The sequence below is a fragment of the Colius striatus genome, chromosome 11 (genome assembly GCF_028858725.1).
Source record: "Colius striatus isolate bColStr4 chromosome 11, bColStr4.1.hap1, whole genome shotgun sequence".
Taxonomy (NCBI): Eukaryota; Metazoa; Chordata; class Aves; order Coliiformes; family Coliidae; genus Colius; species Colius striatus.
This window is the reverse complement of record NC_084769.1, coordinates 28881339-28908140: the sequence shown is the minus strand read 5'-3', so window position 1 is coordinate 28908140 and position 26802 is coordinate 28881339. Positions and strand designations below refer to the sequence as shown.

The following is a 26802-nucleotide window of genomic DNA, read 5'->3' as shown; positions in this document are numbered from 1 at the left end:
AAATGTTTCAGTTGCATCTTCCCATTTTATACACAAAGCAATGGAGGTAGTGAGAGCACCCATTACATTTCCAACCCACCCTGAATCCTGAAACTCATCACATCCGCCTTGGCTCACTAGGTCATCCTCATGATCCTCCATGGTTACCAAGATGGTGTGGCTCAGACCACATGGGAGCTGGAACCTGAGGCCCTACAAGGAAGGAAGTGGGTTATAATGGATGAGCACTTTGTTTTCCTATAAAACCCTCATAGTTGAATCTGTCTGAAGAAAATGGCCAAATCCAAAAGGTCAAATCCTGCCAGGTGCTCTTTTCCTTCCTTGGCTTCAAGAACAAGCCATTGTTTCTAAAGACATTTCCAAAAGGATAAATAAGATCTTGGTGCACATACTAGGGTCTGTGCCTGGAAGATAACCTCTGGGGCCATCAATCTTAGGTGACACAGAGAGGGGTGTAACAGGGAGGGTGAAAGCCAGAGCAGCCTTCCTGGGGCAGGGCTTGTTTGGCCTCCATGTCCATGGGGATGTGCTGGTGGGTAGTAAGGGGCAAGTGTGGGGCCACACAAGGCTGCTGACCATCTCCTGTCTTAGGGGATATACAGGAATAGAGTTCTGCACCTTTGTCTGGGATGCTGGATTAGCCTCTCCCCCTGGTCCCAGGCCACAGGCAAGGACAGAACATCATCCCCTGGACAGAGGGATGTTCTGGGTATACTGGGCTGGGTTCTGTGGGGATTGGGCTGCCAGGCAGGGGTAAAGCCTGGTAGGGATGGGAAGATGTGTGGGGCTGCAGATCTGCAGTTGCCTTCGCGCTGCCTCCTCACCCCAGAAACACAGCAGTACTCAGCAAGGAAATGGCCCAGCCAGTCCTGTCTGCTGAGAGCATACATTAATCTTGTTTTCCTCTGCTTCATCCTGCCTTTCCTGTTTCCCTCATTCTGAGTGCCAGCAGCTGAGAACTCAAAGGTGAGCCACCATCTTTCACAGGGAAATGTCCTGTCACCACTCTCCTCCAAAACACTGGAGGAAGGGGAAGCAAGGGCAAAAGAGAAGAGGTCAGGGCTCCCCATTCTCTGCAGAGAGCATCATCCCCTCCCCAGTCCCTCCTGCACTCACTGGTTTTCTCTTGCTTTAGTTGTCTAATGAAGATGTTAGCTGACCCTCCTATAACATGGCAGAACTTTCCTTTTGGAAGCCAGCAGAAGTTCAGAGCAGTGTTTGATACACCCCATATGCCTATGTGTGCATGTGCCCGTATATATGTGTGTGTGTGTGTGTGTGTGTGTGTGTGTGTGTGTATATATATATATATAAGTATACAATCTGCATGTATATAGAGGAATAGAGAGTCCCTGTCTGTCCACCCCCTCCCCTTCCTCCCCACTGCTCATGACACTAAATCAAGCTGCGGCAGACTTCACAAATTTATTTGGCATAGTTTGCTCCATCGTTGCAGCCTGAACAGTGCAGAGCATTGCGCTGACGCAGGGAGGAATCTGCACTTTGCACACAGCAGTCTGGGAGCTTGCCTAATGCAGGAATGGTGGGGATTAACGCGGGCAAGGGAACATGAGGCCAGAGTCCCCTGGCACCTGGGGCTTTGCCTGAGCAAGGGGCTTTGCCCTGGCCCCCCTGCAGCTTGGCGGCTGGTGAAGAGTTGTTCAGCAAGGAGGGAAGGAGGGAAAGCAGTCACTTGAATGCAAGGGGTAGGCAAACCACACACGGCAATTACTTATCCTCCAGCCTTGGGAAGTATCTGCTAAATTGGGGGCAGAACACGGGAAAGAAGCAAGACAAGAATAAAGTAGTAAAAAATGGAGGGGTTCGATTTTTCAACTTTTTTATTAAAAGAGAAAAATAGAGCAGAAGAGAGCTGACAGGATAAGGGCCAAATCCTGAAATGGTGGCAATTCACGTGGCTATGGGATAGCTCTGGCTTGACACCAGCCAGGCTTTAGGGTCTTATTGGAGTGATGTAAATTGGCCCAGCAGCACTAAAACTAGTTGTGCTGTTCTGCTTAACCCTGGCTGGGGATCCAGTGTCCAATGCGTGGGACTGCAAGGATGAGACATCCACTCTCCCCTGCAACTAAAACCACCCTCCAGGCCAGATTCCCAACCCAGCTAGACTCCAAAAGACAAATTTATTGCCAGTGGTCATTTAAAACATTGAACTGTGTATTTAGCCCATTTCTCTGCCCGACGTGTTGCCAACCTCCTGTCTGCCTTGACTTGCAGAAACAGTCCCAGCAAGACCTCTAATTCACTCGTTTCACAGAATCACAGAAACATCTCGTTTGGAAAATACCTTTAAGATCATTGAGTCCAAACACTAACCTCACACTGCTGGGCCCATCACTGAACTACACCATATCCCTCAGCACCTCATCTATTCATCTTTTGAAAAAAGAATAAAGTTTCCATGGTGTTCCCCAGGTGAGGAGAGATGGCCTTGGTTCACAGAAAGGTCTGCTGCAGCCACTGGGTCCTGGGAGAGCACAGATCACTGTGTTAACGTTAAACATGAGCACTGTCATGAGCTGCGGCCCCAGAGCCAGCCTGCCTGAGGCCTAGGGGAGCCCAGCTGCTATGGTATGCTGGGCTGCCCTCTGCCTCTATTTCCCTACCTCTAAAACAGGGTTAACACCACCTTGCTGGCACATGAGGATCTTAAGTACTCCAAATATTGGAGGTATGAGACCCTGCTAGGGGCCTCTGCAAAAAGAGGACTCATTCTGGGAAGCAGAGTGAATTTGAACTGTTGAGAAACTGTTGGGGAAGGGGAAATCACATGGTCCGGAAGGGAAGGAAATGTCTGGATGAATCCTGGACAAGGCGGGCTACTGCATTTCATGCCAGCAGCACCTGTGCCAGTAAATTTAATAGAAATTTGCTGGACAGCTAATTTAACAGAAGCGCTGAGCAAGCAGAAATTGCAGGGATGTGCATGTGGGGGGAGGTGTGTGGGACCCCAGCCACTGAGTTCATGCAGACAGATTACAGCACATCAATGGGGAGGACCTGAGCTACAGCAGCAGTGCTGGTGGGCACCACAGAGGAGCAGAAAAGGTTTTTCTTGAGGTGCCCTTAACCAGAGCACAAAACCAGATATGACAGAGCAGGACTGGCTTGGCCCCATGGCTGCCTTAACTCCCCTTCCCATACACCAAAACTCCCAGGCGGACCACTGCAACCTTGCCTCGTCTGGTGCCACAGCAGCACCTGCAAGGCTTAGAAGGGCTGAACACCAGTATTTACTCTCCCTCCCATCTCTATGTGCCTCCTAGAAACACAGCAAGAGTGTGCAGCATCTCCCAGGGCTCAATGCACCCTTACTGACTGTGCCTGCAAGTGCAGATCCCACAGCTATGGCAGACTGAATTGCTCCTTGTTATTTATTGTTCATTTTTTTCTCAGGAATGGTGCGATACCCTCTCAGGATTTGTGTCCTTTCATTTCCAGGCCTCAGTAACTCCTGAACTGCAGTTTCATGTGGTTTTGTGATTGTTAACCCAGCATGCAGACAGGGCTATGACCATGAAAGCTCAATGAATCTTGTACAGCAAAACACAGGCTGTGAAAGCATTTTCTCCTTCATTTGCAGTCAAAGAACATACTCTCCACACCACGAAAGATGCAACAGCAGCCAGGTTTTCCAAGGAATAGTGTTTCCTCATTGCTGCACAGAGGAGAAATGCTCAGAGCATCATTAGTCTTTTAGTGCTCATCTGAAAAAGGGGCCCTCACAGATTAAAACCTCTGGACCTGTAAAATCTCTGTTCTCTTCCCTCCTGTGCAAGCAAGGATGCAGAAGAGACAAAAAGGCCTTTACCTTGTGGTTTTTCCCATGTCGGTACATCATCCAGTCCTCCCCATTGGTGCTGACCTCCAGCTTGTAGGTACGGACATAGTAACCATTCTGCGTTTCCCTGGAGATGGCACCCTGTGTGGCAATGGCTGTAAGCACAGTCAGGAAGTGAAGGTCCACCTTTCCAAGGGAAAAAGCGACAAGAGAGAGATTGGTAACCACCTGAAAGCCCGGGCTGGCTAGTTAGTTCCTCTCTTTGTCTCTGAAAAATGAAAAGATGCAAATTCAGTCTCTCTCACTCCATCTGTGAGCACACATTTCAACAGGCACAACCTCTCAATGCTGACTTCAGTAGGATGCTCACAGCTAGGGCAGTGGGACAAGAGTAGCTAAGGATCTTGATCTCTGTCTGTGTGAGATCATCACAAAGCCTTCTTCCTGCCTCAGACCAAACAAAAGGATCTGCACAGAAACTCATGTCCATTAAAACAGGACAGAGGCTGACTTTTTCCATGTAAAATAAAAGCATGATGTCCAATTAGCAAGTGCTGCAGTTCTTGGTTTTCCCTTGTTTTTTGTGGGTTTTTTTTCTTACAATGTGGGTTGATAAAGGTCAGCAGAGCTGGCTTGATAGCACTGCCATGAATGAAGAATGAGACGTCTGCTAGAGGCAATGACATTCACCACCCTCCATTCCCAGTGCCCTTTAGCAAGCGGCATCTCACGGCAATGTGACACAGTCAGAAGCCTATACGGACAGAGACTGGGGCTCTAACCAGCTTCCTGGGAAAGCCTTTGCTCTGTCAGCCTCCTACCTGACATTAGCCTGCTCACATTCCCTGCATCACTGATCAGATAAACATTATTTTAGTTTTCCACACATCTCCTGAAGACTTTGGTCCTCAGGCCAGTGGTGGAGTCAGTGGCCCTCGTAAGTGTCAGACATCCCTCTGTCGCTGTCAGTATGCTGGAAACTCCATCAAGGCTTTGGGCAGTAAGGAGGGGGTGGGAGAGGGGCAGTGGGTCGAGTAAGCCCTCGTGCAGGCATGCTAATGGGAGCGCCAGCCCGTGGCATTTCACAGAGGCACTGCAGGTCCCCTGCTGCTTGCTCCTCTAGAGCCACAAAGGTAATAAAAAATTCAACAAGCCTTATGGTCAAGGGTCAGTTTAACAGCCTGACACTCCATTTGGTGGGAGGAGAGGCATGGGGGCTAGGAAGTGTTCTTACCTGGAGATATTCTTTGTTGCTGTCCACATTGGGAGTCCAGCCATTGTCATCGCTGTTGAGCCGGCTCTGCTGGGGGGTCCATCGCCCATCCGAATAAGTGGATGAGGCACTGATCTGCATGTTGGAAATCCTGCCAGACTCCATCCCCAGTGGCATGTTGCACTGGAAGTCTGGAGCAGACACACACACACACACAGATCAGCTTACTGTCCCTATACTTCAGTCCCAAGTGGAAGGCAGCCCTGAGCAATCCTTCCCATTTAACCCTAAGCAAAGCTGCCTGCCTGGAAGGATGAACAGAACTGCACCATCTTGCAGGTTGTGTGTGCTCACAGATGGTACTGAAAAATTGAAGATGGGGCAGCTTTATGTTTGCATGGCCCTCTGAAAAATAATGCTTTCTAGAGTTTTTCTTTTCTATATCTCCTTCATCTTTATATAGTTTTGACACAAATTCTGTCCCTTCCTTCTCTCCATCTCCATCAAAATGTCCCCTTGCCACAAAGTTCCCCATCTTCTTGATGGTTGGAGGTGAAATCTAAGCACTGATAAGGCAAGGAATATGAGCAAGCAGAACAGGAGGGTGCTTACTGCTGTGCTGCCAGCAGGAATGTTAAGGCCTGGAATGGGCAGGTCTAAAGGTTTTGTGTGCATGTGAGACTATGGATGTACACATGTATGTGCATGTGCTATATGTGATATTAGGCCCATAGAAATTAATCAGTCAAGAACACAAAACACACTGATATAAGGCTTTAAAGGTCATAATTAGCTCAATCTTACTGAACTTCTCATACATTTTATGGCAGCTATCCTGTAAAAACAATAGCAAAGAAAATATTGATAGGTAATACTGCATGGGCCCAAGCATGCTGCTGCTGTAAACCAACGAGGCTCTGCTACAATGCCTGTGTTTTTAATGTGGTCAAGTCAACTCTGGGTGGAAATGATGGGCCAGGCTAAGATCTGACTCAGTGGTATTATTAAAGTTTCAGTTTACACCAGCATAAATCAAAACAGGCCTAGCCCTTTAACAGCTCTTGTCAATTTCTCAAGCTTTGCGTGTCATTAACATTTTATTTCCCAGTCATTTTAAACAACAGAATAGAAAGAGGATTAAAGAACACATCAATTTAGTGTGGAGTTAGGTAAAAGAGGAGCTCATGCTTGTTTGTAACTCTCACAGCCTCAGCAGAAAATCCCTGACAGGATCAGATCAAGAGCCCATAACCCAGCTGTCCTAGCACTGCACAACCCCTGCTCTACCCTGCTCTCTGTCATGAGCTTTTGGTGTCAGAACAAGGAACTCCTCTCTTTCTCTGGGACTGAGAAGTGTCCTGAAGACTATTTCTGTTGTATCACAGGTTCACTGTGAACAGAGGTTGAGAACTGTAGCTCTGATAACATGAGGAAATAAAACAAATCTATCCTTGCCTGCAAGCATTATCACAAAGAATCAAAACTCTCCTCATTCTCAAAACACACAACCCACTTCCTCACTCCACATGTATTTACTTCCTTTAGCAAGGTATCTAAAAAAATTTTCGTTAGAAATTCTTAGAGCTTTAGGCATTTTTTAATTAGAGAGACAAGAAATTCCAACTTATATTTTGGAGCTGTGAATTTTTTGAAAACCAGAGAGAGGGAGAGAGTATTTTCCTGTATGCTTTAACACATCTGTTTCACCTGCTGGGCTAAGTTTTCCTTTAAATCCTTTGGGCTGAGCACACACATGAAGGATCCTCAAGTCAGAATAAGTGATTATTACTGGAACCTAATTTCTATGAGAAACAGAGAACTCACCTAGATGCAACTGCTGTCTGCATTGCTGGTGAGGAACCAGCTCCTAGACACACTCCTACCTGCCTCACTCTCGCATCTGTCAAGTAAAAGACTCGGGCAAAAAATAGGTGACATGACTGCCTAAGTTATACACACATTTCCAACTTACTTTCTGGGACTTCCTGCTGGATCAAGTAGTATTGAGCAGAGAAACCGTCTTTAGCCACTGCCAGGTCCGTGTGGAAGGTGAGCGAGAGGACGCCAGTGGTTGAGCGGATGTCCGACGGCATCTTAGTGCCACAGTACCTGCCTATCAAGGGGCCAACTGCAAAAGAAAGAGCAGCAAAACTAACGCCTGCTCTTCCAGCAGCCTCCTGGGTCACCAGTAAATCAGCATCCCTCAGTAGGGATGCCTTGGCAGGACCCATCAGGATGAAGGGAAGGCTTTGGGGATGGTCTATTTTTTACATCCGTTGGTCTGGTGGCATTCAGTACGTCATGCAGAAATACCCACTGCAGCAGGCGTTGCTCTGCAATTGCTGGGAAATGCTCCAAACAGCTCTGTTTCTCAGAGTTGGTACAGGGTAGGGAAGTCTCCTCACAACTGCATAAGTGTACTGCCCTTCCCTGAGGGGGGACTGGTGATGTCTTGGAATGTCCCATGGGGCTTTTCAGATCACTAGTTACAACAGAGCAGTAGTTTGGGGTCTAATGCATGCAGCTTTCTGTCAGCGCCCCATCCCCACAGCTGGCCATGGAACACCCCAAGGGCAGGTTGCATGCTGCAGCTGTGTCTGAGACATCTTTAGTGTTCAGACACGAACTGCACAGTTCTGGATCTCTCTGAGACACCAAAAGAGGCTGAGGACAGCAGCACAGCTGCTTGAGACCTACCTTGAGGGATGCCGTCCCAGATGTCCAACCAGTCATACTTGCAGTCGCCTTCACCTGCCTGCAGTGGATCATGCTCAAGGTCAAAGAGCAGAAAGTGGAGGAGAATTTCTGTCTTTGGCTTGGCTATGATGGTAAAGATACAGTCCATATTGTGTGGATATTTGTCAGGGAAACCGGGAGACTCAAGAGTGCCGTTGGAGGCCGTGAAGTTCCTGGAGCAGTCCTCAGAGCCTGTAGTGGCAGGAAAAAATCCTCAGCCTTAGCAACAATGTAGCTTAATGCCAACAGCTTGACACCACGAAAACCAGATTTGAGATTAGAGTAGTTGTATATTCACTTCTGGAAATATCTTGTAACCCAAGAGTTGTGTGAATTCCTGCAAGGACTAAGAGGGTGATTTTTCATAGTCTCCCACAGGTGGAGAGACAAGGTCCGTATGTTCACCAGAGTGGATAGCATAGTTTTAAATCCAGCAGGCAGCTCTGCAAATGTCATTTGGATACCACTGCTGATCCCCCTGACAATTACTCCAGAATCGGGACTGGGATAGTCCATGGCTGCAATTTGGCAGGCCAGCACCCTGCCATGACCCCATGCAGGTGGCTGTGGCTCTGGTGGGGAAGGGAGGCTGCAGTGAGCTGGACTGGGCTTCCCCTGCTAGCCCTGTCCAATGTGAACTGAGTGTCCAAGCAGTGACCTGCCTAGAGACCTGTGTCAGCCTCTCCAAAGCCAGCAGAGGGGCCAGGCAGCATGCAGGGGCTGCCACAGGTTACCCACGCTGCTGTGGCTGTCACCTGCCAGCCACACCACACAGCAAAGGGCAATGGCAGCTCCAGGCCTGGCGGAGGGGCTTGCATGTGTGGAGAGGGCTGCCACAGAAGGGGCAGAGAGGAGTAAGGAGGAAAGCATCCTTTTGGAAAAGCTGTCCCCAGAGGCTGCTCTCCTGCAACCTCTACCCATCTGGCATAGACATCTGTGCCTCAGTTTCCTCTTGAGAAAATTGGGAAGCACAAATATTTACACAGCGAGAAGGCCTGGGGGAGGGTGCCAATGTCTCCACTGTCAGATGGAAACCCTTGGGAAGCAAGCAATTAGCCTATGGCCCTCCAAGACCCATGCAAAGGGAAGAAGGCCAGCTCCAGCATACATCTGCACAATGTGGCCATAGCAAAAGTGGGTGGTAAAAGAGGCCATGGCAGGGGACGCTGAGGGGTCTGCTGAGAGGAGGAACAGAGCCCTCTTTCTCACAGACCAAGCCATATGCACCAGAAATTCGAGTTATTTCTATCCTTAAGGAAGGCCTTTGCATGGTGAAGAGGGCAGACAATGTTGCCTATTATTTATTGCTGACCTCAGCACTGGCCTCGGCTGCAGCCACGCCAGCACAGTGCCCCATCTCACACAGCCAAGGTGCCTCGGGGTGGCTGGGGAAAGGGGAATTTGTGTCATATTCATACCACGGTGACTTTGAAACCACTGCACTGTGGAGACAGGATAATAGGCAACAGAAATTTGCAGCCTGGAGCTACCAGAGGCAAAAGAGGATGTTGGAGAAGCTGCTGGACGTTAGCATTCGCAAAAGCCAGGCTTCAGTTTTACTGGAATACTCTCCTTCTCCTTTACAAACCCTTCTGCTCCTGCTCTTCCAGGCAATATGAGCCTTCCTGGGACTAATGGCAGACTTGTTATTCGATTCAGCATTAACCTACAGGAGTCAGGCCAGCAGCCTGCAGTAATAAGAGGATCCCAGCACTGCATTATGCAGTGCCTAGCTGGAGAGCTACTCAGGAGCAGCTCTTAATTGACTACCTAATGAAGCAGCCAGCTCTTCTGGTGTGAACCTGTGGGGCAAAATGCAGAGGCAAAAAATAAGGCCAGACACAAATCACAGCGTAATGCTGGGAACAGGGATAAGGACTGTACTTCATTCCAAATTGCTTGAAAGACAAACAGATAAATAGTGAAAATAACACAAGCTCAGAGCTAGGGAGAAAATCAAAGACTAAACCCAGAGTCAGGAGCTGTTCCCTAGAGACGGGAGACAAAACTATGTAACTGTATTAGACAGCAACGGTTTCCCCATGTGGGGCTCCTATCGCATTTGGCATCTTTGTCTACAGTTTTGCTGATAGCAGCAAACACAATGATCAGCTTTTTATAAGGAAGCTGCAGATAATCAACGGGAGTCATGCTGGCTTTGGCAGTGTGGACCAGCCTGAGAGGAGACTTTGATGCCCAGTGATGAGGAGCTCAGGCCAGCCTTGGCAAAGTGACTCACAAAGCGAGCAGCAGGGAGGCTGGGCCAGCCAGCGCAGGCCGCTCTTTTGTCAGCCCACAGACCACTGACTGATACCCATCAGGTGATTCAAAGACTGGTATGCAGTTGTTTGTATGCAGATTGCTCCTCTCTCACATGGTGATTTGGGAAATTTAGCCAAGGTGTGGAAATAAATGCTCAGTTGAAGAGAGTTGTTTTTTTAGGTCACCTATAAGAAAGAAAGAAGCTGCTGCCCTTACTGATGTGGACAATGACAATCCTTTAAAGATGGTGACACCCTTGCTGGCTACCCTGACAGCTCAGACAGGAGCTCCTCAGTGCCTGCCTGCAAACAAAAGGCAGGGCTTGTTTGTACTGTGGGGGCCCCGGAAGCCAGCACTGCCCACTGCCCTCCCTGGCAGCTGTAGGTAGGCTGAGGGTGCTCCCACACCATAGGTTAACCCCCACTCCAGTGCCAAAACCTGCTGTGCCAGGCTTGATTATCTGGGCTATAGCTGGGAGAAAGCAGGACTATTTCTGGAGAGGGTGGTTGCCAGTGTGGAGCATGGTGGTGGTGAAAGGAGCCCCAAGGCCATTTCAGACCCAAGGGCAGCTCTGCAGAGGCCTGCATCAAGGGACACAAACTCAGCTCCAGCTTCCATCCAACATCTGCTCTCTCCCATATCAGCTCTTGCTTCCTCTCCTTCCCTACCATCGCCAACAAAATCTGCTTTTCCATGAATTTGGCCCCTTGCTGGCTCCCACCCAGGCTGATGGGGCTCCTGCCTGCCTTCCCTTCACACAGCCACATTCAGCCTGGCCTGGACACCTCAGCCACCTGCACCACTCCACACTGCCCTGTGCCACAACTCATGGCATGGACCACAAGGTCCATGAGGACAGGCACAGCCCAGTGTAGTCTGCTGGGCTCAGGTGGAGTGGTGTACAGGGAGTGAGAGGCAAAGGAGGCCGAGGTGGGTTAGCAGTCTTCTCACCTGGCCACAGGCATTCTTTGCCATCCTCTGTGCTGGCAACAGCAAACTCCAATAGCTGGGTGGATGCCTTCAGGACTAATCTGCATTTAACCATTAATAAACATCAGCAGTATATAACATCTTTAAGTTCCTGGAAATGTGATGCAACAGACTTGCTCAGACAAAAAAAAAAAAAGTCCTTTATCTCCAGGGAACATGCTAAAAGTCACGTTGAAGAGGTGGCCAAAGACATCTTGTGAAGATCATCATTGCAAACAGCCTGCAAGACAGGCACCAACTCACTCACCTGTCTTGTAGATCTCGTAGCGCAGGGAGAAGCCAGCGCCTTGCCGTGCATAGTCCGAGGTGAACTTAATATAGAGGGAGGGGCCAGAAGAGATGATGGTAGGAGGTGCTATGTTCCCGCAGTGCTTGCCCAGCAGGTCTGCCACCTCGCTGTCCCCATCTCGGATCTCGATGTAGTCATACCTGTGGAGGCAGGTGAAATGGCAGTTAAACCATCTGTCTGGGAGGTGCTTCAGAATGCCAGGAACAAACACAAAACACTTCTTTATATCTGCATATTTCCTAGAACGTCTTCCAGACAGTTAGCTGGGACTCTGTCACTCACACCACACCACACCACACACATCCGCAATACATTTTTTTGCTTTTGTCTGTCTGCATTTAAGTCCCTTCCTCTGTTGGTTCTCCTATTATTAACTTCTTGCACCCACATCCAGTTCAACTTCAGAGCCAACATGCAAAATTTAGGACATAATTTACCTCTTTTCCCACAAGTCTCCTGTGGTTTGGGAGAAGCTCAGATGCAGCCCTCCTAGGTCTGCTCTTCTTCCCTTACCTCTGTCCTTAAATGTCATTGTACTGCTTCGAAAAGCTCAGTTTATTCCACTACCCAGGTGGGATTTGGCCAAGCACACACCAAACATTAAACAAAAAAACAATGTTCAATCCATGTGCATTGTCTGACACCACATTGATCTTTTAATAAATGTGGCCAGTACACTTAATTAGCACTTGGACAGAAGTTTTGCACAAGAGCTTGGTAACCACATTCACTATTGCCTAATCCTTGTACACCCTGTAACTGCAACCTGGCTTTGCTAAACCCTAGCTGGAGATGTCCCACCTGCTCACTGGCATGACTCCGGGGCATCTGAATGGTCTAGGGGAGGAATGTGTAGGATAGGAAGAACTACCTCCTGGTGCAGAGACAAAAGCTTGTTTCAAAGTCTGGCTAGAAGGTGAAACTCCCACAGATTCCTTCATATTTTCTAGGCCATGACTAATGGCAAAGTGGTATCAGGCTCCGTGTGCTATGAAGAAACAAACAGCTTTTACATGAACATCTTGTTCTTCAGCTGCCTTCTAACACTCACACTCTCCTGCCCTTCGCCTCCTTCTCTCTGGCCAGTATGTTGCTATTTACAGAAACTGCCCATCTCTCTTCAACTGTTTATTTGCTTTGTATCAACCTGTTTGAACAACATGCTACAGAAAGGGGAAAAGCATTTTCAAGCTGCCAGAAATCTGCCTTTCTTCTTTGTCACAAGATCTCCTGTTTGGGAATGGAGAGTTGAAAGGAGAAGTAGCTCGCTGGATACAGAACGATCCTCATGTGACTCATTCCTGTTCTGCAAAGCACAAAGCGTCAGGCAACAACCTCAAAACAAACTTAGAAGGACTCAGTGTGCTCCTCCACAAAGAAAGATGTCCCAGACAGCTTTGATTTCACTCCTTTCTGGGACTAAATCAGGCTGAAAGCCAGAAGCAAAATTCTTGGACATAAAATCCTGTCTATGCTGGACCAAGCACTCAGCTAGCTACAATCACCCAGCCTCTAACTTTGTTACAGACTCAGCTGGCTTGGCCAAGGCAAAATCCAAGTGGTCTCGAGAAGAGGCACTTGTACAGAAGGAGCACTTGGCTTAGTTGGTGGGTGGGTACACAGTGATGTAAATGAAGATCTGTTTGCTCTCTCCTCAGCTCTGTGTACCTCCCTATCACCTCATGACCCCTTATTACCCTGACATTGTGCAGCAGCACCCTGTGTGACCCCACTAATGTCCATCATGTGTGTCCTGATCCCATCATCTCCCTGGGGAGGAGGAACATAAAGGGCAGTGTTAGTGTTTCTTTTAAGTAATTTTTTTCCCCTCCTTGTTTGTCTATTTGTTTAAAGGAGTGCTGAGCAAACAGAGGGGACATTTTGTTCTCTAAATAACTACTTACTCCAGTATGCTTGCGGCCCTTCCACATTTGAAGTACACATCTATGCTGCAGGACTACTGACTACCAGTGAAGTTGTGAATATGTGGCAAAAAATTAATTTGGCAAAAACATGAATGTTGGCAAAACACATTTATAACGGTGTGGGTTGTAAAAGCTGCCATTTGCATGGCACAGACAGAGGTTAGCTGCATCCCAGGGAATCACATCTGTCTGTGTCCTCGTGGAATTGCAACTCACCAACAAAGTACACAGTTTCAACTACTTAACTGTAATGATCACAGCTTCTGCTGTAGCCAACCCACCAAACATCCTAGTGCCATCCACATGGCTCCTCAAACCACCCAGTGCTGTTGGACCCCTGGCAATTTCAAAAGTAAATTCTGAACTGTGAAATATTTGTGTATTGAACGGGTGAATAACTTCCAATAATACATATAATTTGGGAATATTGCAATCTGCTCATGGGCAATCTGTAAATGGAAAATTAAAAGAATGCACCTAGTAAGTAAACCATCAGGAAATATTTGTCTCTCTGAATTAAACCCTATTTGGCTTCATTCAAGCATCTATCTGAGCTTTCTCCTGCTGGAGCTAATCCTTAATAAATCAAATGTTACAAAGAACTAAAAAAAAGCCCCTAGGAGAAGGTCAGGGAATAATTTTTGCCAAACATAAAATGAATATAAATGCACAAGAATTTTCTTCAATAGTTAAAAAATCTTGGCCCAAGCCCTCTGCTCCTCGTGAGGCCAAACTCTCTTTCTTCAGGTCATATAAACAGAGAGTGAATTGGGAGAATATTATACTCAAGAGGTAGCTTCTGCCCAGATGAGCAAGAGCACGCACTTTCTCTCCAACATAGCAATTAAGGTCTAGGCTTTCAAAATAGAACACCAAAGTTCTCCAGTCCAAACCATGAAACTTTCAGACTTCAGCAAGACCACTGGCTAATCCCCATCACAGATCTTTTTGGCATCATGTGCTTCAGTCATGTCCATGACTAGGCCCACAATCAAACAAACTAATAAACTTCATTCTCCTCATGTTGGGTCACTGGCCACATTAAAATCTAGTTTGGCCAGACTTTTGCTCTTGTTAAGCTTAAGCATGGTTTCCAGACTTTTTTCTTCTTATTTGAAAGATAAGAAAAATTGAAAGGAAGAAAACTCAGTCCTGGGGATGCTTTCTACGCTAACCATTTTATTTCCAGATAATTACAGATTAGGTTACAGCTGGGTGGGACATATTTATGCAGTGACAGCATCCAAGCTGTCTTAACCAGTACCCAGCAATTTGCATTTCACTGATACAACCAAATCCATTGTTTCAGTCAACATGCACCAATATCTTTGTGGGTTGACCTCTGCGGCATTACCTCCACTGGGCAAGTTGCCATCTCTAAGCACATTTTGTAGCCATTTCTCCCCATCTAGGCATTGCTCCAATGAGCCAACCATAACGATGTGAGGGCAGGGCACAGCATCTGCAACCCACAAGTATAGTCAACGGATTAACCAACTCTTCTTGCAGGAAAGGTGATGGCAGTTGGCTGCTCCTTCAAGTGGCAGGATATTTTCAGCTGCTGCTTGACTGGGAAGGAGACAGTTGATTTGAAAATGCCTCAAGCAGAGGTTTCCCTCAGGGAGTTTCAAGGCAGGGAGGCAAAGCTGAAGTGCTTTTAACTGCCCAGACAATACAGGGGTTGAGAAGGGAGGGAAATGCATTGCTCAGACAGTGTTCTTGAAGCTATTTAACAGAATTCAACAGAAAACGCACAATGCTTACAAATATTGCTGCATTTTTATTAAAGATTTTTTAGTAAAAAGTGCTTCACTGATGTTAAAAGAACTTTTATAAACTAATTACAAAGCACTCCCAATGCCTGTATTACTCATGCTTGCTTGCTTGCTTTTTCTTCCAGTCAAGCCTCTGTACTTCCCAGTCTTTCCTTTCTCTCTATTTTTCCTAAGTCACTTTGCTGCTGGCTCTCCAAACAAGTCTGTGAGGCACAATAAAGCAAACTGGCCACAACTGCAGTGATTATGAGAAGGCTTCCACCTTTTCATTCCTTTTGTGTTGTCAAATAACTAATCTGCTCCCTGGCCACTGAGCATCCACCATGCCCTGAGGCCAGCACAGACCTCCCAGGTGCCCACCCAGGCACTGGTGAGCTTCAGAAAGCCTACGACCTACCCAGGGCGCAGCACCAGAAAGCCTGCACCATTCCTCTGGGTGCTCCTCTACTGAGGCACATGGCACAAAGCACAATTCTGTGACTCGTACTGCTCCACACATAACCAATAATCCTATTGCCCCTCAGCCCAGGGTTCTAAGAAATGCTGAGTCCTTCCGCACTGAAATGTGCTTCAAGGACATTACAGAGACATTAGTTTAGGATAGAGAGAAATGTGAACAATAAATCATTTATATGTTCACAGCCACAGTGTGAGTCCTCCCAACACATAAATTCGCACAAGTCTTGCTTCAAGGCCTGAGGAGGGCTGGCTCCCCAGACCAAACTCTGACCTAGCTGGAGGCTTTTTCAGTCTCTTCCTAGAGATTTGAAGTAGGTGAGAGCTCTCACACAGCTTAGGCCAGTTTCCAGTGCTTTCCAGGGCTGGAGAAAGTCACAACCTGAGCTTCATAAGTGTTTCATTTTAATCTGTTATTTATAGGCATTTCCATTGGGGTCACGACTGCACCTAGCAAACAGTAATGATGGGATCCTCACAAGACCCTGGGAGGTAGGAAGACACAGAGAGGAGCAGTGGCTGGCCCAAGGTCACACAGGAAGTTTGCAGCACAGCCAAGAATAGAAGCCAGCCTTGGTCAGACAGATTGTATTATATTGGAGGAGTCTGGCCTAGATAGACAGAGACACAAATTGGTACTGACTACATGCCAACAGCCCCAAATTTGGGAATGCCCAGTGTTGACTTGAGCCTTGGAGACCCCCGGTCTGCTTGAACCATATGTCATGGTGTCTCAAAGACATCTGCTGAGAAGGGGAAGATAAATTGCAATTCCAGTGAAATTCAGCAGGCATTAATACTTTGCAGGTAGCCAAGGGAAGAAGTGGGGAACCTGCTTCGCCACAATGGCAGCTACTAAACACAATTGTTCCCTTTGAAAAGGTGGCAGGTGGTTTGTTTCTCAGAAATTGTTATAAAAAGTATAAGGCTTTTTAAAGACCCTCTAAGAAAAGGCTGTTTCTTAGAAATGAAATAGCAGCTGCAGTATGGAGATGGTTACGAAATGGTGAATCAGCAGCTCTGTGCTTGTTTTGCAACCAAGGGGCAGCTAGAATTAATGTCCATTACATGCTAGCTGGCTTAGTCGATTTTTCTGTGTCACCACCCATCTTCATGCTCCTTCACACGCCACCTTCAAACCAAATCCTTATTTCATGGGTGGTTACGTTGTGAAAGACAAGAAAAGTTTTTGGTGATGTTTATACAACCCTGAGCAACTGCAGGACACACCTTTCAAAGGTTAAATTGCTGCAGAAGCTACTGGAGACTTTCAAATGATATATATTTTTTTACAGCCATGTAAAAAAAGAGGCAAGCACCACTGCTGTCTCATGAAACAAGAGCAATGAAGTTTGATCTCAGCTGCCAGCCCTTAATCGGAGTAATTAATTATAAATACTGCAGATGAATTGGATTCTCCTTTGACTTGAACTGGTTTTACATATATGTAACTCATCATTTTAGGGGTAGTCACTCCTAATTTATCCTGAGGTGAGAAGAGAATCAGTCCTCATAGACACAGATTCTGATTTACATTTGTGCACAGATCTAAAAAGCTTGTATCACGTCTAGTATTAGACAGCTAAATGCCCTCAGCTCTCAGTGGAAACAGCCTCCGCACACCTAGCTTGGGATGGGATTAATCGTTCTGCACTGACAACAGAGGTAGTTTAAATCACTCTTGCTGAAAGGACCTGGGCTTTGGGTGGCTGGACATGGGAGAGATTAACCTTGTCTATCTACAGCTTGTGAGGCTGTTTTTGCCCGCACCAAGGCAAAAGATGCTCACTGAGCAGGCAGAGTTTGCCCTTGTTTTGCCCTGATTGAAATATCTGCCCCAGCAACAGCAGAAAGAAATAGGCTGTCAGTCTGCGAATCTGAAGGGATTTCACTGGATTTCAGTGACTAAAAAGACCAAAATCTGACGGCAGCAGAGGGTGGGGGGGAGCCAGGCCTGGGGAAGGGGTGGAGGGGAGGGATAATTGTTTGGCATTTCTCAGAAGTTTGTTTTTAATTTGTTGCATCCAGTTACATCTTGTGTAATCACAGTACTGTGGGGTTTTGTAATCATTCCACTGTGCTCTGAATTATTTTATCTTCTCAAAAATCTGACCAGAATTTCTGAGAAATGAGAAAAATCCAATCATGTCGTTAAAAAAAGGAGAAAAATACTAAAAAAAAGAGCGGGAGAGAAAATAACTCAGATTGGAAAACTTCTTCAAAAATGCCTCAAAGGGAAAAAACGGAAACTACAAATAGCCCCTATTTATACTTCTTGGATTGTTTTCACTGCAGTATAAGCACCACTGATGGGAAGAGTCTTTCAGCACTTACTGAACTTAACGCAGAAAAAAAGACCCCAAAGGTAGCCAAAATACAGCTTGCAAACGGAAGAATAAAAGAAAGCTACAAACTGCTCCCGTGACAAGTTCAGATTCCAGAGGGGATTTTTAGCTCCTAATGTGCTGCATGCTGCTGTCCCTCCCCTCGGGAAGGCAGAGCAAAGGCTCCTCCGTACTTTGCTGTTCATCCTCAGGCTGCCGCCTTCAAGCTGTGTCACCAGATCGCTGCAGAAAGGTGCATTGGAGTAGAGAAGTGTTCTCATCCGGGGCATGTCTGGAAAGCTGTTCATTATATAAGAAAACAAGATGTGCTAATGTGCACTTTAGGGGTTTTCTACAGGCTATTGTTCTGGAGTAACACGTGGCTGTTTTATTTTATTTCTCTCTCCAAAACCACCTCTATAAATTTCTCACCATTCCATCTTTAGCTACAGAGGTTTTTTATCGCAAGATGTCCTTGGTATTCCTTAGGGGTAAAAAAATCATGGTGAAATCAGGAATAAAATATATAAAGTATGATAAGAAAAAGCCCCCTTTCCATGGCATTCTGCCTTCTGTTGCTGCTCTGAAGGAACTGAAGCAACTCACAACCCTTTCATACTCCAAAATGCAGGACACTTGAGAAACTGCATTTGCACTTTCCTCCTTCTGCTACAATCCATCTGTGGAAAACATTATACTTTGGTTTCTATGTCATTTTACTGTCACCACTCATAGGCACTTGATCACTAACAGAAAGAAAAAGCCTCGTATATAATAAAAGACAACAACCACAAGAGGAATACTTGCTGTCACAAACCAGCAGAACAAGCAGAAGGCTGGGGGCAAATGTTCTCTTTGTTTGCTTTGCTTTGAGGTGAAGGGGCTCCCATCTCCTGATGTGGGACCCAGTGCCCAACAGCCCAGGCAATGGAAGGAGACCAGTTTGGCCAGGCTGGTCCTGATGTCCAAAGGTCTGAGGACAAGCAAATGATGTCCTTCTGTCCAAATGTGCAATTCCTGGCACGGGATCAGTCATGGCCTTTGACACAAGAATGAAAGAGCTGGTAATAACTGGGATCAGATGGGAGCTTTGCAGCTGGGCTTTCCACATGTCACTCATTTACACTTATTTTTTCCATGCACAAAACTGAAACAAACACCTCATTAAGCATCAATTGTGTTGCAAGGGAGGTTGCAAGAACAGAGTCCTGCCCAGCCCACCCTCTGCTCCTGGCTGCCTACATGCCTCTTTAATGAGAGATAGATGCTCAGCCCACCACAGGACAGCTTTCTGACCCCACAGTTTCTCAAACACAGCCCGCTCACAGCCCAGCTCCTGCCTTAGCTGGTGCACAAGTAAGCAAAGCTTTGCTGCCAAGGCTGGCCTTCAGCCTCTGCTATTTGGGCGCTTCCACAACAACCTGACTGTGCCAGCTTGTAGTAAGAGTGGTTTCTGGGGCAAACAGCACACTAAACCTGCCTGATGCCTCCTTGCATGCTGTGCAGGCAGCACAGCATCTCCTACCTCCTTCTTCCCAAAAAATATAGGCACTCTCAGGGGGATGGGAGTGTCCCTGTTTCTCTCACAAACAAGGCCCCTGCTACTGCTTTGTTCAGAAAGACTTCCTTTGAAGCAACCCTTTGTGTCATCCTCTAGCTTGGCCATGGTGGTGTGTCTGCTTTGTCCTGCCAGCTCAGTCATGGAGTGTTTACAAGCCTCCCTCACCCTTCCAGGCTGTGGTTCAGCTCAATTGACACCGAAGGCAACAGTCTCCTCTCTCAGCGTGTGATAAATCAATTACTTCCTCTGACACACTATTACTATAGCCTTTGCATCTCCAGATTGCAGATGAAAAGACAGGCTGAGAGGGGGGACAGGGAAGGGGAGAGGTCTCCCAAGGTCTCCTTCAATTGAGTTGTTGGACATCTGAAGAAATCCCCATCTGCCATATTTAAAGACACAGAGAGCTGTTTTGCTCCAAAACAGCAGAAAAATCAAGAGTGTTCTCACAAAAGAAAACCTAAGAAATCAAATGGGTCAAAAATCTTCAACAAGATGCGGTGAACACAGATCAATGGTGAGTCAGTCCCCTCTGCTGATGGAGATCCCAGACCTTGTTCCTGCCCATGATTATCAGCCAAGCATCAGCATTACCAAAGGCATAACATGAGAGCCAGGCATTACACCTTCCCTTTTCAGTGCAAAATAACAATGTAAATGAAACCTCCCACCAACACTTGTAAAAGAGGAAGGAAGCTGAGCACATGCCTCAAACTCACGTGCAGCTGGTGGGGGGGGTCCTACTCCCTGTTGGACATCCGTCAGCAACCTCAGCTCCGAGGGTTCTCTGGAGGTTTTTAATACGTTGAGAACTTCCCGTGCAAATGCTCTGCACGCGGCGCGGCCTTGGCAGGCACAGGGCTGAGCACAGCGGCTCTGCCACTGCCGTGGGCCCTTGCTGCCTGCCTCAGCAAAAGGGGACTCCTCAAATACACAGAGGCACACCTTTCCTTACACCAATCACAACATTTTCTGTACATCTGCAGGAGTGATAATTTGGTGCAGCCCCAGCACATGCAGAGAGCAGTCGCCCTCCCAGTTTGCCATTTTTAAAAAGACTAAAGTCTTTGGCGTAGGATTTCTGCTGTCAGAGCCCATTGCTTCAGGCTCTGCTTCTAGCAATTTATTAAACACTGATATCTCCATGTCTGACCAAGTGCTACTTTAAAACCACCATACTACTGGACTCTGTTTGCTCAGCAACACTGTACATAGATCCTTTGGGATTCAGGAGGGGTTAAAAAAAACCCACAACAAAAAAAACACCCCAAGTTACTCATACTTTCTAATAATCTACTGATCTACTTGTTAAATCAGTATAAGGAAGGCTTTCTATGGTGTATTTGAACTGATATATAGCTGTGATTAGTGGACCATGACTGCTATTAACTGATAAGGAATTCCAGGATCACCAGTCTGTGGTTAGCAACATATTATTATATTGCTATTCAATGGGAGTGTGCAGACGCTTGATTTAAAGAAAACGGAGAACTAGTCTCAGACTAAAAACTAACCTCCCCCAGTTCTTTCAAGTAAGCTCTGTGCTGAGCTCTGGCCAAAAGCAAACAGAATTTTCTTATGTTTTCAGTCTGCGCTTTGCAGTCTGTTCTTTTTATTTTGCATTCATATTTAATTGCAGAATTCACACCCAGCTAGAAAAGGCTGGGAACAAACTAGTCATCATCGGCAGAGCTCTGACCCGCTCCTGTGTGATGCCACTGTGCAGCAGCCTTTAGAAGGGAGTGTGCCATGCACTGTTGCTCTCTAGATTGGGGTCTATGACTGCAGATGCCCAGGTCTTTTCTTCTTTATAAGGCAGGGAATTTAAAGTGATTTACCAAAGCAGAAACAGTAAGTCAATAGCAGAGAAGAGGAAGAACCCAAATCTCACAACTCCCAGAGTGGTGTTGCTGGCCAGTTTGCCACTCCCCTGTTACAGCCTGACAAATAGGGATGATATCCTATTGATATCCTATCCTATCCTATCCTATAGTTGCTCATTAAAATCCTACTGCAGTTCCTATGGAAATCAAGGTGAAACCTCCTGCTGCCTTTACTGGACTTTTCCTCTGATCTTTAACAAAAAAAGGATAATTTTTATAATATAATTCTGGCGCTCTCCTTACAGCCACTAAAGCTTCTAACCCCTGCTTCAAGATAGCAAACCCATGACACGGAAGAGACCTGCTAACCTTGCTGTGTAGTGCCAAAAAAGTGGCTTGAGACTCATATCCCCACAGACACACCTGTTTGGGATGAGCCCTTGTGAATGATGCTGCCTGGTCTCACCCAGTGAGCCGGGGCCAGGTCAGCCAGGGCCCTTGGCTGAAAGCATGAGCATCTCAGCGCTGTGGGGTCAGATCGTCAGGCTGCTTCAGTGGGATTGCTCAGCTACTGACTGGGGCATCTGTCCTGTGGCTACTGTCCCATGGCATCTGTGCTAAGCGGGGTCAGCAAAGATGTAAGGGGCTCAGAGCTACAGCATGGCTTTCACTGCACTCTCACAAAAGACACACATTTCTGACACTTTAGCTGGATCCTGACCCAGGTGATTGAGGAGTCTCCACAGTCAGGCCTGTGCTCGCTCCCTCCCCAGAAGTCGTGAGGGATCCACAGGCCCCACTCCCTCCCTCTATAGACAGGGAGGCCATGTAAGAAGCAAAAACAGAGTACACTAGCACCTCCTCCTCAGGAGCGGGAAGAAGGGGGAGAGGTCTCTATCTCTAATGCTATTGTTCCCAGTGTCACCAGCTGGCCCTCAATTAGTCATCATGCCAGCAGGAAACAAGGTGCAAAATGAGATCTGACTCCTACACACCGGATGTAAGGGAACCAGCAGGACACATGAGACCCCACAGGAGACCTCATGAGCATGCCTTTGGGGCCATTACTTTCTGTAGAGCCCAGATTTGGCCTGTCCCTTTAAGGAGAGGCTCTGGGGCATGGGGAGACACAGCCATGGAGCAAGTGGACAGCAGAGAAAAGATGTGATCAACCTCGAGCTGTTAACTCATTCACTGGTCTAATGCAGTCACAGCTAACCCATTTCATTTTGGAAAATGATCCAGGCTTGATGGGAATTATGAACCATACAGCACACGCTGGGTGGAGTTAAAAACCAGAAGCTCATTTTAAGAGAAGTTGAGCTGCAGTGTCACATTACCCAGACCGAATTATTTCCTGTATGTAAGAAATGTTGCTTCTGGCTACTCATGTCACAAATGTATGAGCAAGCAAATGCCTTCCTTAACATCTCATCTTTGATTTCCCCTGTCTGCAAAGTAAAATCTTTACTCCCCCAGTGTTTCAGATGCAGTCACTTCCCCCTGCATCCCAGCAAACAACCCGCCCAAGCCCTGGCATTCTCTAGCGCTCCAAATTTGTTTTTTCTTTTCTACGCATTTTCTCAATCTCCAGATGAGCTGCATTGTTTCTGAAATGTTTATTAATAAGCTAATTATGAATACTTTTCAAAGCATTTACTAATTAGCTGTCCATGATTGCTGCCTTGTCTATTCTTAACCTTCGCTGATGGAAGGACAACTTCTTTCAACATTATGCTCTTGCATGAAGGAGATGGTTGGGAGAGTTAGCCTGAATACTGCAGCCACCAGCTGCCTGTGGGCACTGGAGCCAGCTGCAACTACCCCCAGTTGCCCAAGCAAGGGACTTGGGCCAGAATCTCTGCTGCTCTCTATGAAGGATGCAGAGCTGGTTTGTTCCAGGGTCCACCTTCCTCAAAGCACAGGAGATGGCTGTGCTGCCATAAGAGACTTTCCCGTGCTAGTCAAGCCAGTGTGCCTCACCCTTTGTACATGGCCTGGGGACATCAGCATGTTACTGCCAGTGTCCCCTGGCATGCAGTGCTCTGTGAGACAGGCACTGGGAGTGTGGTGTCTTCCTTTGCCAAACCTTGGTCCCTCTACTCTTCAGGCTGGGAGCACGGGCATCTACTGCCCTGCCTGCTCGACCTGCAGCACATACTAGGATGCTGAACTTGGCTCGAGTGTCTTGGCACTACTGCGACACTCAGGAGGTCACAGTGACAACTGCATAAGTTTCCTTATTATGGTGGTCCCAGTTCCTGCTTCTGGAAATGCTCAGGGCTTGACATGGGGAGCCAGAGTCAGGAGGGAGAACCTTACTCCGGGCTGTCTCCAATTTGCCAACTCCTGCCTGTTTTTGGAGTCACAGGCCTGTTTCCAGAAACCTTTGCTAGCATTTGGTATGTGCCACCAGAGGGGGCTGCGAGCCATGGCTGCAGTCCCCCCAAATCATCCCGAGGCAGGGATCCTACCCAGTGTAGCTCAGTTGCCGCAGGCCTTCAAATGAGCTACAGAAAAACCTGCTGTTGTGGTCCAATGATCAATCAGGCTTTTGTTTAAAAAACCAACATTCCTATGGTGCAGATGTTGTGACTCAGCTGAAAGGTCTTCTACTTGCAGAGGAGCATGAGCCTGTCTGCTGCAGTCTGGAGGGAGATGCCTCTGCCGTGAGTGTACAGCAATATCCCAACAGCAGCTCTGTCTGGCCTGATCTGCTGGCAGAGCCAGAGTACAGCAGGCAATGGCAGAGGCAGTAGCCAGTCTTGGGAGGGAGCTTTTAATGGTCCAAAGAAAAATCCAGCAGTGAGAGGGAGGAACAAATGAAAAGGTTGTTGGTTATAAATACAGTGATTCACTCAGAGCTAAGGTTTCTGACTTGGATTTTCCAAGCAAGCAATGCAGACAGAACAGCAGAACGGCAGCTGGGAAGGAGCGGGCAGCTGTGCTACATGACTGCACGAGCTGGGGACAGTCACCCCACTGCACATCTCCTGCACATGGTTCAGGTTGCTCCTGGGGTCACAAACCCTGGCATGCACAAGGCTGCCCAGCTACCACCATGCCATGATGGGAGTGGAAATATTTCACCACAGCAGCAGCAGCATGCTCTTTTCCACTGGATGCCACTTCCCTGTTCAGAGAACAGATAGTGACAGCATGAGGCCACAGTGCCCAGACAGCAGCTGCACTCAAAGCCCAGAGAGGGAGAAACAGCAAGCAGACAGGCCATTATAATTATTTCCAAATAGTTTGGCAGGTCTTTCATCAGAGCATGAAGCTTCCCTTTTGGCTCTGCCATTACTGCTGTGGCCTCATGGCTGCAGGACATGAACAACAATGGCCTAGGTCCCATACTTGCTGTCACAGTGTGCATTCCTCCTGCAACGGGGATCCCTGCTGTGCTGGCGCACAAGAGCCACAATAGTGGGAGGAGGACAATTTTCTTAACCTGAAGTGCCTTCCCAAAGTAAAGCACTTCTTTGGAGCATGGATGAGGCACAGAGAGAGAAAATATCTTCCGGATCTTCAATTGTACCAAATTACTCCTTTCATGATAGCAGTGGTGGGGATGCGGTTATGTGTCCATGTAGATGGCCACAGCCAAAAAATAAAAGCTCAGGTGTGCCTCTGGAAAAAACAATAGCAACAACCAGCATGGAGCAGCTGCCCCTAACTGCCATTGCTGAGTGTCTATCCCTGTCTGATGCTCCCACCCTCCAGGCAGGGAGGGCTGGCTGCTGAAGCTCTCTGGCAGCCAGCTCTCACTTGGCATCCAAGCAGCACCAGGTATGCAGGCCCTTTCCGGCCAGCTGCCCGGTGAAGGGAAAGTGACAACCTTCCCACAGAGGTCTCCAGGGTGCCAGACACTGTACAGAACACAGGAGGAAATGCCTCCTGTCCCAAAGGGAAACCTAAAGCAGATACAAGGAAGGACAGAAAGGACACTGTAAAACTGAAGAGGCTTCTGCAGATATTTTTGTAGGTCTTAGAATGGGTTTTAGGAATGTAAATGTTATGCTTTATGAGGGAGAAACTTTAGCCTAATAAGGTAAACCGAAATGTTGAAGGAAGAAGCAACAGAGTAAGGGGTTACAGTGTTTATCTCTGCAGCTGGAAGCACAGACTGGCCCTGCTCCCACTCTAATAGCTGCCAGGTAGCAATATCAGAGTAGAGGGAACCTTGTCTGCCCAGACACTCAATGCCACAACGGGGTTCATCAGCCTGTCACCTTTGTGTGAATGTGCTCTGTATTAATGATCAGATGTCAAAAGAAGGGCTCTGCCTTGAGACCTGTTCCTTTGATGTTGAACTCCTGTGCCTGTTAAGGTTCCCACCTGCAGCTGCAATGAGGCCTTTTCTTCTTCATAAAACACCATCTGACATCCAGATGAGATTTATTACTAGATGGTCACCTATTAGTATTTCTTAATGCCCAAACATAACACAGTGTTAATATTTGTCTCCTTCTGGCAGGTCACTGGAAAAAAAAAATATCTCCCTACTATCAATTTGTTTCAGGCACTGTTTTCATTAATTTTGTTATGCTTCCTATCAAGCACTGCCCATGATGTTCTTTCAAACCCACTCCATTGCAGTTCTGGCTCTGGGGACCAGGCACCCAAAGTCAACTTGGCTCACAGCTTATACCTGTGGCCAGCAAAAGCCCAAGTGCACTGTGGATGAACCATGTTTCACCTGCACACAGGTGACAGCTGAGGGGATAGAGGAACAGGCAAATTTCACTTTCTGAAGAGGTTTGATTTTAATACCTGGTTTCTAGAGAGCAACCAGGAGCTCAACTGAATCACAGACCCAAACAAATCCTCCACCATTCATGTCCCAGATGAGAGACCAAAACCCTTAATCTCAAACCTTTCTCCTTCAATTAAAGACTCCATCATGCCCGCAGATGCAGAAAGGGCAAGATTATACAACAGCCACTTGGAAAATCTGACACAATAAAGCAGAAAGCAGCAAAGAGACATTTCCAGCACTCAGCCCCTCCAGCACACATCACCTGCAGCTCAGAACCAGATCCTGCTCTCTCAGAGGCAGCAAGACATGGCAAAAATTGTCCTAGGTGCCCAAGAGCTAAAATTGACAGCTCACTACATATGGAGGAAAAGCCAGGTGCCCATATGAGTTTCTGTCTCTGACCAACCTGGCTTTGCTGGACAAAGACCTTGGAAAGATAGAAGCTGGAGTCCCTCCTGCCCAGCTCCACTCCTGCCCTGCACACACCATTGTACTGACCAGTGCACATGGCATACTTTGCAGACTGAAAATATAGCTCTATAAAGCTTTTATTACCATGAATTTCAGGCAACAGCATTAGCTATGAGAAGGCTACACAGTTCAGTCTGTGCAAGCAATAATAAAGTCTGATAGCAACCATCATTCTCACACACACTACCAAGGCCTTGTTATATTCATGCCCATATTAAGGCTTTCTCAACCTCCTCTCCTCTCCAAACACAGGCCTGTTCCTGCAAAGTTCTGGATGCCCTATACACACTATGACTTCAGGCACTGGATTTCATAATGCTTGAAGCATTATTAGCCCACACTCTATCTGTAAGGGGTAGTGAGATCCCCAATTATATCAATCAGAATACCTTCATTAGAGTTAGAGGAGCTACACT

At 47.2% G+C, this 26802-nt stretch overlaps 1 protein-coding gene across 8 annotated transcripts in view; it reads right to left on the bottom strand.

Annotated features, from left to right (window-relative positions):
- Positions 1 to 26802, bottom strand: part of NRP2 (neuropilin 2) — an 89598-nt gene that overhangs the window by 49490 nt on the left and 13306 nt on the right. For all 8 annotated transcript variants that reach the window (XM_062004513.1, XM_062004511.1, XM_062004515.1 and 5 more), the window contains exons 3-7: positions 11251 to 11432; positions 7713 to 7943; positions 6988 to 7143; positions 5037 to 5206; positions 3833 to 3988 (exon numbers count right to left, since the gene is read on the bottom strand). In XM_062004513.1, the coding sequence (XP_061860497.1) occupies positions 3833 to 3988; positions 5037 to 5206; positions 6988 to 7143; positions 7713 to 7943; positions 11251 to 11432 (895 nt within the window). The remainder of the gene's footprint in view (positions 1 to 3832; positions 3989 to 5036; positions 5207 to 6987; positions 7144 to 7712; positions 7944 to 11250; positions 11433 to 26802) is intronic.